At 36.1% G+C, this 18902-nt stretch overlaps 1 protein-coding gene, 3 long non-coding RNA genes and 1 pseudogene across 6 annotated transcripts; 1 reads left to right on the plus strand and 4 right to left on the minus strand.

Annotated features, from left to right (window-relative positions):
• The window catches only part of LOC148917139 (uncharacterized), a 40143-nt pseudogene extending 37196 nt beyond the window's left edge, over positions 1-2947 (minus strand).
• A 448-nt stretch (positions 2948-3395) lies between these two features.
• Positions 3396-6767, minus strand: LOC103331472 (uncharacterized). The gene is made up of 2 exons (XM_089051707.1): positions 4040-6767; positions 3396-3910 (listed from the first exon to the last, which is right to left on the minus strand). The coding sequence occupies exons 1-2, from the start codon at positions 6735-6737 to the stop codon at positions 3519-3521; spliced, it is 3090 nt and encodes a 1029-aa protein (XP_088907833.1). The 5' UTR covers positions 6738-6767; the 3' UTR covers positions 3396-3518.
• Positions 6768-7213: 446 nt separating this feature from the next.
• LOC148917142 (uncharacterized) lies at positions 7214-8781 on the plus strand. The gene is made up of 3 exons (XR_016127204.1): positions 7214-8017; positions 8171-8250; positions 8765-8781. It is a non-coding gene; the product is annotated as an uncharacterized LOC148917142 (long non-coding RNA).
• A 2880-nt stretch (positions 8782-11661) lies between these two features.
• On the minus strand, positions 11662-14910 carry LOC148917143 (uncharacterized). Its single transcript, XR_016126598.1, has 3 exons — positions 14556-14910; positions 13589-13679; positions 11662-11927 (listed from the first exon to the last, which is right to left on the minus strand). It is a non-coding gene; the product is annotated as an uncharacterized LOC148917143 (long non-coding RNA).
• A 542-nt stretch (positions 14911-15452) lies between these two features.
• LOC148917144 (uncharacterized) lies at positions 15453-18372 on the minus strand. 3 transcript variants are annotated; one of them, XR_016126664.1, is made up of 6 exons: positions 18323-18370; positions 17643-17704; positions 17420-17531; positions 16989-17327; positions 16785-16837; positions 15453-15579 (listed from the first exon to the last, which is right to left on the minus strand). It is a non-coding gene; the product is annotated as an uncharacterized LOC148917144 (long non-coding RNA). The 3 variants fall into 3 exon arrangements; XR_016126666.1 differs by having other exon boundaries at positions 17420-17475; positions 18323-18360; XR_016126665.1 differs by lacking the exon at positions 17643-17704 and having other exon boundaries at positions 18323-18372.
• Between the last annotated feature and the right edge of the window lie 530 nt (positions 18373-18902).

Here is an 18902-nt window from a genome sequence, read left to right on the forward strand (position 1 = left end):
AAAACCTCTTTTATTTCAATCGAGCAGAAATGAATCAGATATGAATTAAGGAAAATGCTAGAGGCACCAACTCTCTAATAGAGCGTGGGATCCGTTGTATTGGCAAGCTCCACCTCTATTAGAGAGTTGGTGTCCAAGTTGGTGCCTCTAGCACCACCCTTTTCCATACTACATGTCCCATACCATACTCTGCACAATTCAAAATACCATATTCTAATTTCGAATTAACTGCTCAATGCCAAATCTTCACGCTTCAAACTGTATGTAAAGACAGAAATTTAAGGAATGATGATAGAAAGGATTGTATCACCTCGAGTGTTAGCCGATTGTTCCTTTAACCCCGATAGAACTGAAGTGGCTGCCATCATAAGTGTTTGGAAGGAATCTTGCCAACACAAAGTCACCTGCATGTCCAGTCATATCGTCATCGAGAAGAACATTACTGGGTTTGAGGCCGCAATGTACTATCGGCATCTGACAGTGATGATGCGTATAATCCAATGCCATAGCAACATCGATAACAATGTTCAACCTCTGAGAAAAAGTTAAACTCTTTGGCCTTTGATTCGTCTCACCGATTGTTTGAGTTGGATGCAACCATTCCTCCAAGAGTTCACCATGAACACGTAAATTAAGGCCTTGAAATCATGACCGCTATAATCAGAACCAGAACATGCAGAGAGCACTTTCACAAGATTGCGATGTCTAATGTTTCTCAAGGCCTCACGCTCGGTAGTGAAACTTTTGGAAGCTCTGCGACGAACAAGGTTGAGTACCTGGATGGCAACTGTTGTTCCATCTTGCTCAAGTACTCCTTTATAAACGGACCCAAAACTGCCCATACCAATCAAGTTGGCAGAGGAGAATCCATTGGTAGCTTTTAGAAGACTTTGGTATGATACCTTGAGAAATGTTTCTGAATCACTTAGTATGCTTCTTTGTTTTCTTTTTTTTGTAACAAAAGTACCAAAACAAGAGTGTAAAAGTGACAACCAGAAGCCCAGAAAGTATTAAGACTATGAATTTCAAGGATCCTCCCTGCTTGTTGGAATGCTGAAACTTGCATAAAGGAAATAGCAACTCAGGTATGCCCCCACAAAGTTTACTATTTCCTTCGAGTGATGTTGCCGTCTTGTTCTTGAAAACTCCTTGGGTTGGTACCATTCCCTCAAAATTGTTGTAAGATAGATCAAATATTGTAGAAATTTAAAATGCTTGAAGAACTCTGGAATAGTGCCCGACAAGTTGTTGCTTGAGAGGGAGTTTTTGAATACCTCTTAGTGAAACCAAAGACGATGGAATTGTCCCTTGGAAGAAGTTTCCTTGCATGTCAATATATTCTAATTTTATACAACTACCAAGACTTGTGGGAATTTCACCTAAGAACATGTTGTCAGAAACATCTAAGTGCTCCAGATTTATTAAAGTTCTTACTTCCTTGGGAAAGAAACCAGTCAAACGATTTTGTGACAAATACAGAACAGCCAATGAGGACGACGAAAGGATGAATACTGGGGACATGATACCACTGAGATTGTTTGCACCAAGTGATAAGATCACCAGGTTGTGACACTCAGCTAAACTCGAAGGGATGTTCCCTTCAAGGTTGTTGTAATCTAAGTATAAGTTGGTTGACTCAGATTTGCAAAAAAGAATGGAATGTTCCCACAGAGAGAGTTCTTTTCCAGAACTAGTTGATATAGTTTCGGAAGCTTTCCTATCTCCGGGGGGATGTGACCAGAAAGTTTGTTCTTAGACAGCCACAGGCTCTCCAAGCTAATCAGATCTCCAATCCCATTTGGGATGCTTCCTGATATTTCATTCCCATGCACAGCCAACCATACAAGAGAAGAAGATAAGTTAGCCCTGCATTGAGGTAAGGTGCCTCCAAAATTGTTCTTATAAATTTCAAGTGTTTGTAACCGGGTGGCATTAGTCAAATTGTAGAGAATGCTCAGTTCACCATTTTCTGCGCTTCTGAGATGGTTCGAACCAAGATTTAATTTCTCAAGCCTAGGAAAATTTCTCAAAGAAGGGACTTGTCCATGTAGTTTGTTTTCTGCCATTTGTAGTCGAACTAGATTTGAAGCATTGGCTAATGAAACAGGAGTAGTTCCACTAAATTTGTTTCTTGAAATACAGCACCTAAGTTTGAGGGCAGAGTCCCTTGGATTTGGTTGCATACCATTCAAAAGACTTTCAAAGAAGAGAGATTGAAGATCGAGGGAGGAACCGTACCAGAAAAGCTATTTAAATCCAGTCCAAGAAAATAAAGATCGCTCATGTGGCCAAAAATATCTGGAATGCTCCCATTCAAATTATTAGAAGATGCAGAAAGTGTTTCAAGAGATGACAAGTTGCTAAAAGAGTAAGGGATACTTCCTGTAAAGTTGTTCTCTGAATTGCGATGACTCGTAGCTTTGACAATGTGCCAAGCTCCTCATAAATACTTCCTGCCAGCAAATTGTAACCAAGATCAATGCCGAGGAGTTGAGAGAAACCTGATAAGTTGGAGGGAATTTCACCACCAAGTGAATTTTTTGATGAGACTAAATATTTCAATCTGCGAAGAGGGCTGACTTCTGGAGGGATGGGGGTGGCTGAAGCTGTTGTTTTCGAGATAAAGTTCCCACAAAAAACTTTAGTTTCCCACATGTGGTGATATAGAGCCTGCAAGTTTCAAGGACTTAAGGTTCAACCTTGTGACCCTCTGGTGACTACGACCACATGTAACACCACGCCAATGGCAAAATTGGTTGGTTTCATTCCATGAAGTCAAGACTCCAAAAGGGTCATCAGTTATCCTAGCCTTGATTTCAAGCAAGGCCTGTCGATCCGTCTAGTTTATGGTGTAGCCAAAACAGAGGAATGGGTGAAGAATGAGAGTGTACAACATGCAAAAAGATGAGGAAAACACAACTGAATTAACCAACTTGTAAGGCCCCATAATATTTATATGATCTCAGGTTTGTGAAACTTAATTTGCCTAATTAAACAGTGGTGGTCTTGTCCTCCAATTTATAAGCAGGCAGTTCATTTTACGATTCTAGAGTACTTTGGACCAAAAGAAGTGGTTGTCTTAGCAGCTTCAGGGCCATTCCTCAATTCTTTCAACGTCTGATTTTCGGAGGCCGGCCAAAGAAGAAATTAATTACGAATATTAAAATAAATGTAGCTAGCTAAAAAGTGTAGACAACAATTAACAATACCGTCATATATTTGTAAAGTCAAAATTTTTGGACACAACTTTTGGACTGAATTTTTGCAGCATATTTTCAGATTTTGTTCCTGGCTGGCTTCTAAGTCCTATTTGTACATGATTTTGCAATTAGATGAAAACTTCTTCAATTTCTGTCACGTTTGGTTAAAGTTAGAATCCCATTGCTCAAGGACAGTCAAATGACAGAAAATATATATTGAAGCCAGTTTGGCAAAGTAGTCGCTAGCCACACTCTTTATTATTCAAAGAAACATGAAAATTTCTTTCAAACAAGGAAACAGTAACACAATATTACATGCTAACGCTGCACAGTATGCTTCTTTCTGATCTGACACATCTGTGCCACAACATCACTCATGTCCAACCTTTCTCCAGGCAACTCTGCAGAACAAGCAAGACCAATTTCAAAAATTGAATTCAAGCTTTCTTCGGTTTTCATGCGAAGCCTTGTGTTATCCTCATTACGATGATTGCTAGTGCTCATCTCCGCTTGCACCATTTCCTGAATAAGAACGGGATCCACAATCTCTACCAATTGCTCAGGCACAGCGGCCTTGACAAAGTTATGAAGGGTTAAAGTTCCTTGAAACAGATTGTCGGTCGGTTTTTTTCCTGTAAACATCTCGAGCAGCAGAATGCCGTAACTGTACACATCTCCTTGTATCCACACGTTGTGTCCCATACCATACTCTACGTTTGCTCAATTTAAACCCCCCCAAAAAAAAAATTTCTAATTAAGTGCTTTCAGATTTAATGTTTCAAATATTAACATAAATACTGAAAAAATGTTAAGAAAATGAAACAGGATAGCTTATGTACCTGGAGGAGTATAACCAATTGTTCCTTTTATTCCGAGCGAGCATGATTGATTACCAGAACTGGTTTGAGAAGTTATGGGGAGGAATTTTGCCAACCCAAAGTCACCTACATGTCCAATCATATCATCGTCGAGAAGAACGTTGCTGGGTTTAAGGTCACAGTGAACAATTGGCGTCTCACAACGATGATGGAGATACTCTAACGCCATAGTAACGTCAATTGCTATGTTCAACCTTTTACAAAAAGTTAAGCTCCTTTGTCTTTCATTTATCTCGCCATTTGTTCCAGCAGGATGCAACCGTTCCTCTAAACTCCCATTGACCATGAACTCATAAATTAAGGCCTTGAAATCATTACCCCGATAGTCAGAACCTGAACAGGCCGAGAGTACCTTCACAAGATTACGGTGTCTAATATTCTTCAAAGCCTCACACTCAGCAGTGAAACTCTTGTAGGCTCCGCGACGAACGAGATTGAATACCTTGATGGCAATTGTTGTTTCACCATCTTCAAGTACTCCTTTGTAAACGGACCCAAAACTGCCCATGCCAATCAAGTTGGTAGAGGAGAATGCATCAGTAGCTTTTAGAAGGCATTGATAAGACACCTTGAGAAATTTGTCTGAATCACTTGAAGCGCTTTCCTTTTTTCCCCTTCGTGAGCATTGAAGGTACAAGAATGTTAGTACCAAAATGACTCCCAGTATCCCAAAAACCAGAGAGATTATCAATTTCATGGTTGGACTCAGTCCTCTTTTGTGTGGAACTCTGCATTTTGGCAAATGAAATTCAGGAATGCCGCCACAAAGTTTACTATTTCCTTCCACTGATGTGGCGGTTGCATTCTTGAAAATTCCATTGATTGGTACGCTGCCCTCAAAATTGTTGAAAGATAGGTTCAAGGATTGCAAAACTTGCAACTGCTCCAAGAATTCTGGAATCACACCTGAGAAGTTGTTTTGAGAGAGATATAAATCTGTAAGACTTCTTAGTGAAGCCAAGGATGATGGAATTTTCCCTTGGAAGAAGTTTTGATCCATGTCTAGATACTCTAATTTGATGCAACTACCAAGAGTTGGCGGAATTTCACCAGATAACATGTTTCTTGAGATATCTAAGAACTCCAGATTTAGGAAATGTCCCATTTCTTTGGGAATGGTACCAGTCAAACGATTTCGGGATATATCGAAGACAGTGTATGAAGACGACATACGATCAATGACTTCTTGGGATATGATTCCACTGAAATTGTTATCACCGAGAGATAACATTCTCAAATTCTGACACTCAGCTAAAGTACTCAAAGGGATATTGCCTTGAAGGTTGTTGCTATGTAAATATAATATAGTTAATCGACTTAAATTTGCAAAAGAGGATGGCACATTCCCTGAGAGAGAGTTCAGACCCATATTTAGTTGATATAAGTTCTGAAGCTTTCCAACATCATGGGGGATGTGACCTGAAAAATGGTTGGAAGACAGCCATAAGCTCTCCAAGTTAACCAGATTTCCAATCCCATTTGGTATGCTTCCTACTATTTTACATTCACTTGCATGGAACTGTAAAAGAGAAGAAGATAAGTTGGCTATACATTGAGGCAAGGCAGCCCCAAAATCATTATTTTGAATTTCCAGCCTCTGTAAACTAGTTGCATTAGTTAAATCGCAAAGAAAGCTCAAGTCACCAACTCCCCCACTTCCTAGATGGTTGCCAGCAAGAAGTAACCTCTCAAGGTTGTGTAAATTTTCTAAAGAAGGGACTTTTCCATGTAGTCTGTTTTCTACCAATCCAAGATGACGCAGACTTGAAGCATTAGAGAGTGAAACAGGAATAGGTCCACTAAATTGGTTCGCACCAATACCAAAATATTCAAGATGTGGAAAGGCAACACCTAAGTTCGAGGGCAAAGTCCCTAGAATTTGGTTCTGTGCCACAGAAAAGAATCGGATGGAAGAGAGATTAAAGATCGAGGGAGGAATCGTACCAGACAAGCTATTTGCATCAAATCCAAGAAAAGCAAGATTGGTCATTTGGCCAAAAGTATCTGGAATACTCCCACTGAAATTATTATAAGTTGCAGAGATTAGTTCAAGTGAGGATATGTTGGTAAAAAATTTCGGGACACTCCCTGTAAAGTGGTTGTCATGAATTGAAATTGTTCTTAGCTTGGACAAGGCACCAAGCTCCTCAGGAATTCTTCCTACCAGCAGATTGAAACCAAAAGCAATTCTGATAAGTTGGGAGCAACTTGATAAGTTGGAGGGTATTTCGCCGCTCAGTGAATTATTCTGCAATCGTAAATATTGCAATCTGCGCAGACGACTGACATCTCGAGGTATCTCATTGCTGAGGCTGTTGTTTTGGAGATAAAGTTCTCTCAAGAAACTCAAGTTTCCAACATGTGGTGATATAGAGCCTGCAAGTTTCAAGGACTGCAGGTCCAACCTCGTGACCCTCTGGTGACGATGACTGCATGTAACTCCATGCCAACCGCAGAAGTGGACGGTTGCATTCCACGAATTCAAGACTCCAAAAGGGTCTTCGGTTATCCTAGCCCTGATTTCAAGCAAGGCCAGTCGATCCGTCTCATTTCCACTCAGTCTCAAGCCAAGGCATGAGTGCAAAATAAGAGCATGCACACACAAATATGTGAAAAACAGAGGTGGATTTATGTGCTTCTGAAACTCCATATATAACATCAGCTCTAAACCAGTGAGATGATGTCTTGCAATATAGATACGAGGAGAGTTCAATTTATAAGCAGCATGTTGCATAACAACTTTGGAGGTAAAGACATGACTTTTGAGGTCATACCTGTTTTTTTTTTTTTTTTTTTTGTGTCAACAAAGATATCATAAAAGCCAACCGGAAAAGGCCAAAGGGTTTATTAAAAAAAAAAAAAGGTCAAAAGAGAAGCCAAATCCAACCAAACAAACAAGACAGACACACCAAACCAAAGAACTAAAAACAAGCCGAAAGAACAAAACAAACGAAAAAACCACACAACAGAAGATTAAGCACCAGGCGGAGGGCAAGGAATACCATCCCGAGATAAAATTATATTATATATATACTAAAACTGATCCGAAGTCACTGTTCATTAGGAATAGTTAAATGATGGTTTTGCCCCCGCTTAAAGAGATGGTTTGCTTCCTTGAGCTGACTTTTGAACAAAAAATATGACTTAACACTCTATAAAATATGTAGAAACCTACTTACCCTCTATTTGTTTGCTAAGAAAATGCAAGAAAAAAACAGAAAATTTCATCTTTTAAAACATTTTACTGTTGTTTTGTGGGTGGGAGTTCAATAATTACGCTTATAACATTAGTACTTTTTATTGAAATCACTTGGGTTTCTGTGGAAACTCAAGGACATAAAGGCAAAAGTTTGAGTCTTTGTTCTATAATTATGTTGGATTGAAAATTTAGTGCCTTTGTTCTTTCTTGCATGTGCTTGGAATTACAATGAAAATTTTCTTTCATTGTTTTTTTGTTGTTGAAGGGTTTGAGCATGAGGACAAAGGTGATTTTGCAACTTCACCAAACTATTTCAGGTAAGAACCATATCCTCGAATTGCTCCTTTGGACCAAAATTAAGCCTTTTGTAAGATGGTTTATCATCTGAATGGGTTATATGTTTGAGCTTATGGATTGGTTCATGGTGTTTGAATTGACACTCAGAGTTTCTTGGGTGAAGTTGATGACTGTGTGCATTGCAGGACTACAACAACAAAATGGTGCAATTACATCGATTCGTGGACTTTGAAATAGAAAAAAGGTTTGCATCTTTTAATCGCCTCCACTGTATTTTAATTTCTTTCCCTTTTATTAATTTTGATTGTATTTCTTCCCAGTGATTGGATTGAACAGGCTTTTGAATTGGTAATGGGAGGTGACTGTTTGTGCGTGAATAAAGGCTTGCCATTGCCATTGTCGCTGTTGTGGGACAGAGCCAGTGTATATGTATAGAAGTTGCGGTATACATTGTTCTGTCTCCCCCTCTTTAATTTCAGTTTTTTTCCCTCTTTACTAGAATTTCGTCAAATATTTTGGTTCTGGACTTTTTGTTTTGAAGAAATTTACAATAAAGGTGTTTTATGATGTTCTGTGTTCATAAATATCTTTTGTAGAACAACACAGAATGTTGAGTGACTTTGAAGGTGCTACAAGAAAAAGCGAAGTAGGGTTCCGCATTTGGACTAGCAAAGAGGTTTGTCAATTGTTCTCTCATCCTCAATTTTTTTTTCTTTCAATAAGTCGATTACATCTCAGCCTTAAATTCACTGTTTTTATTATTATTTCAGTTTAATTTAATGAGACAATTTCTGTTACAGAATTCTAAATTATGCATTTTTTACATGATAGGGTACTGGGATGCTTGGGGGTTCTTTTTATTTTCTTTTCCACTGCATATAATAACTTAGATGGGTATTTCAAGAAGGTTGGTTTTATTCTTGAAGAATACCCTTTTGGTTTTAGACATAGTTTATTTAGTTAAATATATGGCTACTGGTGAAATGGATTAGCCAAATTCTTAGCATTGTTGTAAATAGTTAGTTTAAGTGGAGGTTTGTTGTATGAAATTTGGTAAACGAGTATCTAGAAATTATCTTCATAGTTTCTTAGGTTCTATTTAATTTGGTATTTGTTTTTGTGTGATATATTTTTCTTAGGGCATGTCAAATGGTAAAGCTGCAATTAACGATGTCATTTTTGTGTTGCAGTTCCACCAGTACCAGGAGTTGTTGGGAGGAAGCTCCTCGGCATCGATGAAGCACCCCAAGATTTACTGAATGAAGCTTTGGGCCACCAATGAGGTTCGCGCCAAGTCCCAAGTTCTGGTATAATCCTTAGCCTTAGCTCGGCTTTTATGATCCAAATGTTCATTGGTGAATTTTGGGTTAAACTTAATATTGTTGGTTGATTTGTTTGGATTAGGTATTTCCTGAGGAAGCTGAAGAAGGTCAAGAAGAGCAATGGCTAAGTGCTTGCCATTAATGAGGTTTGTTCTCTCTGCCATTTATACTTTTTTTTTTTTCCTAATCATTTGAATCGCATTTTGTATTTGATGTTTGGCTTTGATGGCAGATGTAAAGGAGGTGCGTCAGAGGCAGCCTTGAAATGCCCGGTTGAATTGGAGACGTATGTTTTCTTTTTTCCCTTCAAAATTGAAGCCTCCACTTTGCTGAATAAAGGCTCCTCTTGGCTTTAGTGTTTCACTAGCAAAAGGTGCCCGCGCGATGCTGCGGGTTTTAAAATTGTGTGAAATGTGTATAAGGTGATGAAAATAGGTAGGTATTACGTTCTATGTACATATACATGAAAATATAAATAGTGTCATCGCATTTAGTTTCTCAAGTTTTAGTTACAAAAGATAAACTAATAACATGTTTTATATACTATTTGATACGTGTCTATCTATTTTTGGTTATAATGTATGTGTATATATAAAGCACACATACATACGTGTATACATAAGAAGTAGACACATGCCTATATATATATTAAAAGTTTATTATATATACATATATTTGCATATCTATATGAGTATATATTACTTTATTAGGACCATGTATTTTTCGCCAATATGCTTGTTTGAATATAATATGTGTGGTTATTATAATCTAACAAAAATATAAATCATGATAATTAAGAATATATAACTTTAAGACTATATGTTTTCGACAATATACTTGTTTGAATATAACAAAAATGCATATGTGTTTGTTATATCCAAATATAGGGAGTATAATACTATTCCATTTTGTACTCTATGCATGCATGTATTTTTTGAACTTTTAAACTATCTTAATTTAAACATTTAATTAGATAATTAATTTTATACATAAATGTCACTTACAAAATAAGTATATTAAATGGGGCCTAACAATTGTAGTATTCTAATTATCTAGAGCAAACATCAAGTTATATTTATACAAACCAAGATTAAACATATATTTAATTACATAAGACATAAACTCTCTCTCTCTCTCTCTCTCTCTCTCTCTCTCTCTCTCTCTCTATATATATATATATATATATATTAATTAAAACATACATATAATTATAAGTAATATGTAATTTATAGGAAGTTTAAAATTTTAAAAAATATATTTTAAAAAAAAATCTTTGCCTTTTGTTGTTGAAGAGGACAAAAAGTAAAAAGAGCGAAGGGCAATACGGTTAATTTACTGTGCTGCCAAATGAACATAGAACATAAGTAGGGGCAAAACCGTAATTTTACTATTCCTAAGCTACAGTCTAGGAACAGTGAATTCCTTAACTCAGTTTTAGTATATACAAGTGATTCCGTTTTCCACAACATATCCAGCGATCGACAATTTTTTGTGGTTGAGATGGCTTGAGTTGAGACATCTCTTTCACTTTTCTTTCTAAAAGGTAAGGTGGTATGTTAATTAGTCATCGTCTTATAAATGCAATGTTTGAATTTTGTGGTTGAATTTAGAGTTAGCAATAACTTGGATGCTTGACAATGTTCATTCTTTGAATTTTGGCCGTTGAATAATGTCAAATAAGATCGAAAACTTAACGAAATAAAATACAATATTGTATAAGTGCATGGTTCCACAATTAGTAGTATAGAAGGTTTTCTTACTCATATTATAGAGCAGGCATAATTCATGTTGCAAAGGAGGAGAGAAACTTACCTGGCTAAAGTTGTTTACATGATGACTCTCAGCATGTAAGGGATTGTGAGGGATTTACAACTACAGGGTTAAAATTAATAAAATTGAAACTATGGGACCAAAGTGGTAAAATCAGTAAACTACACGGACAAAAAAATACTTTCCCTTTTATTTATTGTATGTCTCGTATTTGATTTTTATATGAGATTGTAAGGATATGTTTTGTAAGATGAACAACGGGCTGTAGTATTTTATGCAAAAAATTATGGACTCAGGGCACACCACGATATGCTGAAGACAGTCGATCACGATGGCGAAGCATGTGTTACAAGCCAGAACTCAGTTTTCTTGTATGAAAGGATGGTAGATTTACCTTGTACACACTTATCTGTCCTCCCTTGGCGGTGCAATAGAGGACATCGAAACCATTGGTTGATTTCATGATTTCTCCATACATTTTTCGTCCGTCAAAATTAGGTATTGAAAAGAAAAAGAAGTCTGGAATTGACTCATTGAATTCGTGGGTGGAAAGATCAAGATATTCACTATCAGTTAATGATGTCCAAATTCATAGGGTATAGGACGTCAAAGTTGATTGCCATTCAACTTCAAATTCACCAAAAAATGTCGATCTCCCAGAGTCCTTTGGGACTACCCTGACTAAACGATTTGGGGAAAGGTCGATTTTCTACACCTCAGTTAAAGTCAATGTCTTGCGTTTATTCATGCATTTAAATGCAAATGAATTTTCTTGTTGAATTTTGATGAAATTGATACATTTCTTTTTTGTTAGAAGAAATTGATAGTTGATGCTTGACAACGTTCATATTTTGTTTTTGACTAAAATATATCACATTGGAAAATTGACAAAAGTGATTTGAAACATGCAAATACCTTGACTTTAGGGTTCACTAGCAAAAGGTACCCGCGCGATGCTGCGGGTTTTAAAATTGCGTGAAATGTGTATAAAGCGATGAAAATAGGCAGGGAACATCTCAACTACCCAATTGCCAAAACACTCAAAGGATTTACCAACACGTTCAAATATTGTAATCATCTAAACCTATCATTACAACAACAAATTAACACCAACCAATTGTCGATGCCATTAGCTAATTCCTATGCTCTATTCACAAAACTTAAAACAATTAATTGAAATTTCCGCCTAGAAACTCACCCCTTGCTTAACAGAACTGAAAACACCAACCAAACTACTCTATCCAAAGCAAAGAAAGACCACCTGCAACATATCAAAAGAAAACATGATTTTTTTAAAAAGAAGAAAAAGAAAAAACAGAAAAATCGGGGAAGAAATTAGCTTGAGTATTTTATGCATGCACAATCTTTTCATTAAACTGATAGGCTTTTTAGTACTTGCGCAAACAGGGTTAAAACTCCTACAAAACTTGCAAGAATGACAAGGTTATCGTAGTATAAATGATTCTCGCAAGGTCGTTCTCCGCAGGGATTATTAAATAACTCGTATCAACCAAATTCTAATTAATTATTGCAAAAGAGAAAGTTGAGATGTTTGATTTGAAGACCTTAAATTAAAAGGAATTTAACTAATAAAAATAAAGCAATATGCAAAATTAAAGCTAAGAGCAAGAGAAACAGTTGTGTTTTTAGAAATCAAATTAAGAAAGCACTAGGGATCCGCCGTCACCTTAACAATTCTATATAGTTCCCCCAATTACTTATGACCTATACATGCATATTTCGAAGGTTAGGTATTCCTAATATATGCCTACTTGGACCCCCAACATAGAGCGTATATCACACATGCAATCCGTCTGTGGTATTCAGATCAAATCTAAACATACATGACTCATTAAGTTCTGTGAAGCCTTTTGAAAAACCATGCAACCCTTAAGACGTGGTATTCATCCTAAGTGAAACTTGCACATATTAATCACAAGAAGCCTTCGTCAATTTCAGGGACCGACCTCCGACCAAAACTGCATCAAATTACTTTTCTAAACATCCTAATGGTGATCAAGCATCAAGACACTTAGATAGTTTAACCCAGTGATGAATAATTCGAAAACCTGCATGCATATAATCATAAGCAAATTGGACAGAAACTACATATTCTTGCTAAGGCTCGTGGCCTCACCCTAGCAAAAGAGAGTTAGTTACGCATGTTCACAATTGAAATCCAAGAAAATATCATTAAGAAGAATAAGAATGAAAACACCTGAAAGTCGCGAAAATCCAAAACCCTAGCAATTGCTCCAAAAGCCAAAAGGAGTAAAAGGGAGTCCTTTAAATTGCTGTGAAAAGGAGCTTAAATACCCCCTAAAACCTAGCTGCCCAATCCCCACAAGGAAACTAGGTTAAAATAAGATAATACTAGGATATAAAATCCAAATTGGATTAGGAGAATCTGCCCAAATCTGCCCAGCCACGTTTTGGTCTCAAATCTCCTCCAAATCTGGCCCAAGATAGCTCGTTTTAAAGATAAAAACGTTCGAACACTTCTCCAGAAGGCCACGAACCCATCTGAGGTCATCTTGGGCTCCAAAACACAATAAAAGCCCAAATCGTCATTATTCCAGCACCGCGCACTGCTCCTTTATTTTATCGCCAGAAAATAACCGCTTGGTAGAAAAGTCTTAAATTTTGATACGATCAAGCCAAGTGACTCACGAACGTCCTCCAACTGGAATTACTCCAAAATTCGTCCATTTGATTATGTTTTGCTCCAGAGGGAATCGAAAGTCCTATATTGAAAATATAATTCAAAGTATCAAAATTCTTCCAAAATATTAACCAAACTATATTAAAAATGGGGTTAAATATATAATATAAAATATGCGCATCATAAACCAAAAAATTAGCTTGAGCAAAATCTGTATGGAAAGAAACCACAGGGAAAATGTATGTAATTGAGTTCCTTACCTCTCCAACATTAAATATAAATCTTTGCTTGTCAAAGAATAGCAACACTTGAAGGAGATGTATCTTGCGTATCCATTCCAGTCCCTAGCAGCTGCAAAGAGTAGAAGCATGGCCAAATTATTAGCCCATGAAAAGGAAAAAAAACAATATAACCAAACTCTGCATTCTGAAATTAGGATATACAAACTTTTTTAGTTTTCAATAAGTCTCCATTCAATGCAAAAATCAACAAAAATCCGCTTAGGTAAATCAAACCCACAAACAAAAAAACCTATGAATTTTAACTTTTCTGAATTCTTTCTCGTCATCTCTAATGTCCACAAACAGAATTCCAATTTAGAAGTCAGATTTTCAAATCCCACATATTTCCTAAACCAATCTTCTTCAAGTCAACTATGCTAAAACATTGCAATCAGTTCCTAGAATCACACTCCCAAATTTTCTTTCCCCTACCAAAACAAAAATTATCAAATTCAAATCCCCAGTCCCATAAACCAGTATAAGAACGAATTTGAATTAAAACCCTGTAGTAAAAGAACGAACATGTCTTTAAACATAACTACCCAAATAGCGCATATCACCTTACCAAGCGAGCTATCCTAAACCACTGTAACAAAAGAACCAGCATATCCAAATACCGATTTTGAGGGTTTACCAACTAATTTTTAATAATCAAACAGAAAACCTTACCAAAAGCAATCATATAGTATTTTAATAACCAAATTGTTTCACCTGGTTTCATCAAAATAATAACACAATCAAATCAATTTCAGTATTTGGATAACATTTGCAAATCAATAACACAGATCCACTATGAGGAAAAATTAGGAATTTGGACTTTTAGGGCAGCAAATTAAAACAGGTCTTATAGTTTAATAAAATAAGATCCAAGATATTAGTAACAAAAAAAAAATGAAAAAGAAGAGCAACAAAAATTGAATGGAAAGATGAAGCAAAATTTACTTACAGATCAGTGAGAGAGAGAGACCGAAACATAGAAAAAGCTGGAGTTCAATCTTAAGAAGAAGACCAACGCTCGCCACTCCTATAAAGTCAAAGCCTCCAGATAACAATTGATAACAAACTTAGAACAATTGTGATAATTTATAATTAAATAGGTATGAGAGAATTAAGCCAAAACACTCAACCTTTAATAGCCTCAAATCAATGGGTGTTTATTCTATTGCTACAAATTTGGAAACTGGTAGGTGTTAGTGCAAACAAATGGGAAAATTTAGTGAAGACAATGGCTATTATTACAGAATTAAGGCCACAAAATCAACTGCACAAACCACAATTTAAATCACCCCACATTCTACGAATGTGGTGGACAAAAGTATAATGTCATTGCCACAAATATTTAAATACCTATAACAGAATGAATCGAAAAGACCCAGCCTTTAATAGAATCAAACCAAATACCCATAACAGAATCAAACCATGTGCAAGTTTGTTGTACAAAAGAATAGATTATCTCTAGACACCTATGGTCAAAACTGATACATGTATTCCCATTTATAGGCTATGTTAATTTAATGGAGAAGCTATAAAACCAGAAATAACCTATAAACACCTATAGGTTATAGAACCTAATCAACTTACTGATAGCATCAAGGGAAGCCAAGAGGACCTGTCCGGGAACTATGGCAAAGAATGCATTCCTGCTTGCAGGATTTAACCAAACATCCATCAGCGATCAAATCGTAATACCAACCCCATCAAGCACAGATTGCCAAGCTTTGATGCCATTTTGACAACTACTATCTTTGAATTAGCAAAATAAAGTAGAAAGAACTGTAAGAAAAAATAAATTTAATGTGTTAAACTTATAACCATAAAAACTTAAAAGAAATTCATATAGTCCTCAGGGGAACCTTTCAAATTGATTCAGTATGAAATCTAACATTAAAAAATCATAAAATAAACCTAACCTCCAACATAAAATACCCATTTCATATGAGATTTCCTTCCCTGTTTCTGCTTCATGTCACCTATATACCAAAGAAAAGATATCAAGAGAAATATCATTTTAAGGTATAAAAATAAACCATAACTATGAAGGAAGAAACACATTCATTGTCCACATCTCAATTCATTATAAGGTATAAAAATAAACCACAACTAATCCTAAAATTAAGGATTTAAAGTAACAAATTTACAATAAAGATTTTTTTTAAAAGTTCAAACTTAAAATGGAACCAAGTGAAAGAAGAGAAAACTACAAAAGGCTATGGAGCATAAAGCATTTAAGTTTTTGAGAAGAATGTGAAGAAATCAGGTGTAAAAGAAGGTGTGGATATCTTGATAGGTTTTCATAATATTCAGAGGATGCCTATAGCGCAACCTCCTTCACATCTGCCACCAAAGCCAAACATCAAATACAAAATACGATTCAAATTATCGAAACAAAATTAGAAAAAAGCGAAATAAATGTGATAAAAGAGTGACGCTTTGGGGTCAAAGGTGGAGCCCTTTGGCAACAAATTGGATTTTGCCAGGAGGAGAGTTGAGAAGGAACTACTTCCCCACCCCAAAAAAACATTGACTACATTAAACACTAACAAATAATCAAAATGGGTACAAATTTATTAATTGGAAAAAAATAAAGTATAAACGGCAAAGAGAACAAACCTCATTAATGGCAAGCACTTGGCCATTGCTCTTCTTGACCTTCTTTAGCTTCCTCATGAAATACCTAATCCAAACAAATCAATCAACAATATTAAGTTTAACCAAAAATTCACCAATGAACATTTGGAAGGCTAAGGATTATTCCAGAACTTGGACTTGGCGTGAACCTCATTTGTGGCCCAGAGCTTCATTTGGTAAATCTTGGGGTGCTCATTAGATGCCATAGGGAGCTTTCTCCCAACAACCTGGTATCTGGTGGAGCTGCAACACAAAAAGACACCATTAATTGCAGCTTTACCATTTGACATGCCCTAAGAGAAATATATCACACAAAACAAATACCAAATTAAATGGAACCTAAGCTGTGAAGATAATTTCTAGATATTTGTTCACCAAATTTCATACAACAATCCTCCACTTAAACGGACTGTTCACAACAATACTAAGAATTTGTAGGCATATTACATATGCAATATTTGGCTAATCCATTTCACCAGCAACCATATATTTAACTAAATAAACTATGTCGAAAACCAAATGGGTATTCTTCCAGAATAAAACCAACCTTCTTGAAGCATACCCATCTAAGTTATAAGAACCCCTTAGCATCCCAATACCCTAACATGGAAAAAAGAAGCATAATTTAGAATTCTGTAACAGAAATTGTCTCATTAAATTAAACAGAAATAAAAAACAGCGAATTTAAGGCTGAGATGTAATCGACTTATTGAAAGAAAAAAAATTGAGGGTGAGAGAACGATTGACAAACCTCTTTGCTAGTCCAAATGCGGAACCCTACTTCGTTTTTTCTTGCAACACCTTCAAAGTCGAGTCAACATTCTGTGCTGTTCTACAAAAGATATTTACGAACACAGAACGTCATAAAATACCTTTATTGTAAATTTGTTCAACACAAAAAATCCAGAACCAAAATATTTGACGAAATTCTATTAAAAGAAAAATAACTGAAATTAAAGAGAGGGAGAGAGAACATTGTATCCCTCAACTTCTGTACATATACACTGGCTCTGTCCCACAACATCAGCAAGGGCAATGGCAAGCCTTTATTCACGCACAAACAGTCACCTGCCATTACCAATTCAAAAGCCTGTTCAATCCCATCACAGGGGAGAAATACAATCAAAATTAATAAAAGGGAAAGAAATTGAAATACAGTGGAGGCGATTAAAAGATGCAAACCTTGTTTCTATTTCAAAGTCCACGAATAGATGTAAGTGCACCATTTTGTTGTAGTCCTGCAATGCACAGAGTCATCAGCTTCACCCAAGCAACTCCGCATGCCAATTCAAATCTACCATGAACCAATCCATAAGCCCAAACATAGAACCCAATTATATGATAAACCATCACACAAAAGGCTTAATTTTGGTCCAAAAGGGCAATTCGAGGATATGGTTCTTACTTGAAATGCTTTGTTGAGGTTGCAAAATCACCTTTTTCCTCATGCTCAAACCATTCAATAACCTAAAAACAATGAAAGGAAATTTTCATTGTAATGCTAAACATGTATGAAAGAACAAAGGCACCAACTTTTCAATCCAACATAATTATAGAACAAAGACTCAAACTTTTTCCTTTATGTCCTTGAGTTTCCACAGAAACCCAAGTGATTTCAATAAAAAGTACTAATGTTATTAAGTGGATGACCTCAAATGCTCTTATAAGCATAATTATTGAACTCCTACCCACAAAACAACAGTAAAATGTTTAAAAAGATGACATTTTCTGTTTTTTTCTTGCATTTTCTAAGCAAACAAACAGAGAGTAAGTAGGTTTCTACATATTTTATACAGTGTAAAATCAGATTTTTTGTTTGAATGATCTTATATTGAACCAACCATCTCTACCTTCCAGTTAAGAGACTGGTCGATTAGTTCAGAATATCAACTCCTAATCATATTTTCTTTTAGATGCAAACAGATATTAAGCTCCTAGGGTTCATTATCCACATGCTTAAATAGAGAGAGACAGAGAGATCTTGATTGCTTAATAATTTTTTGGGCAAGAATCAAACGATTGAACAGCACGCTCAGAAACCCATCAGACAAGCCATTAATCCGTTAAAAGTAAAGGGATGCAAACCTGAAGAGAAAAGATGGAAGAACTTGCAGATCGAAAATCTCTCAGACGATGAGCGTTGCAGAGGATGAAAGATGGTTGAACCAACGAATGAGCGGATGAGATGAGATGAAGACCAAGCGAGCAGCGAGATTAGCAAATCTAAAATAAATCTACCCCCAAAGGAATCCGAAGATCAAGCCGTGCATTCCATGCTGCCCCAACCAGTCCAACCAAGGTGGTTCAGAGCGGACCGATTGTTCTGTGGAAGCAAGCAGTGGGAGAGTTAGCATCAAAGAGAAGAGGCAAAAAAGGAACATATATATATAATTTCGATGAATTTTGGGCTCTCACATGTGTCTGAGAAATTGCAAACCTTTCTTTTGTATTAGGGTTCCAATTTTCCAAGTGATCAGTTTTTCCTCTTTTTTTTAATATTTACTCTCATGTCTCTGTCCAAAACATTTTTTTTATAGTACGTTTTGTGCAATGTACAGACATATTATAGGAATAGAAGATGAATCTGTCTTTTCAACAAACAGCAAGTGTTACATATTCCTCGAGTACTTTACTCCACCAGTTTTAGAATGAATTTTAATTTATT

The sequence above is a fragment of the Prunus mume genome, linkage group LG5 (genome assembly GCF_029339155.1).
Source record: "Prunus mume cultivar Tortuosa linkage group LG5, ASM2933915v1, whole genome shotgun sequence".
In the NCBI taxonomy this organism is placed as follows: domain Eukaryota; kingdom Viridiplantae; phylum Streptophyta; class Magnoliopsida; order Rosales; family Rosaceae; genus Prunus; species Prunus mume.

Coding starts and splice junctions, on each gene's coding strand:
- LOC103331472 (XM_089051707.1), bottom strand. CDS start 6,737: ATGTTATATATGGAGTTTCAGAAGCACATAAATCCACCTCTGTTTTTC. Junction 3,911..4,039: donor AATTGGTTATACTCCTCCAG/GTACATAAGCTA, acceptor GAGCAAACGTAG/AGTATGGTATGGGACACAAC.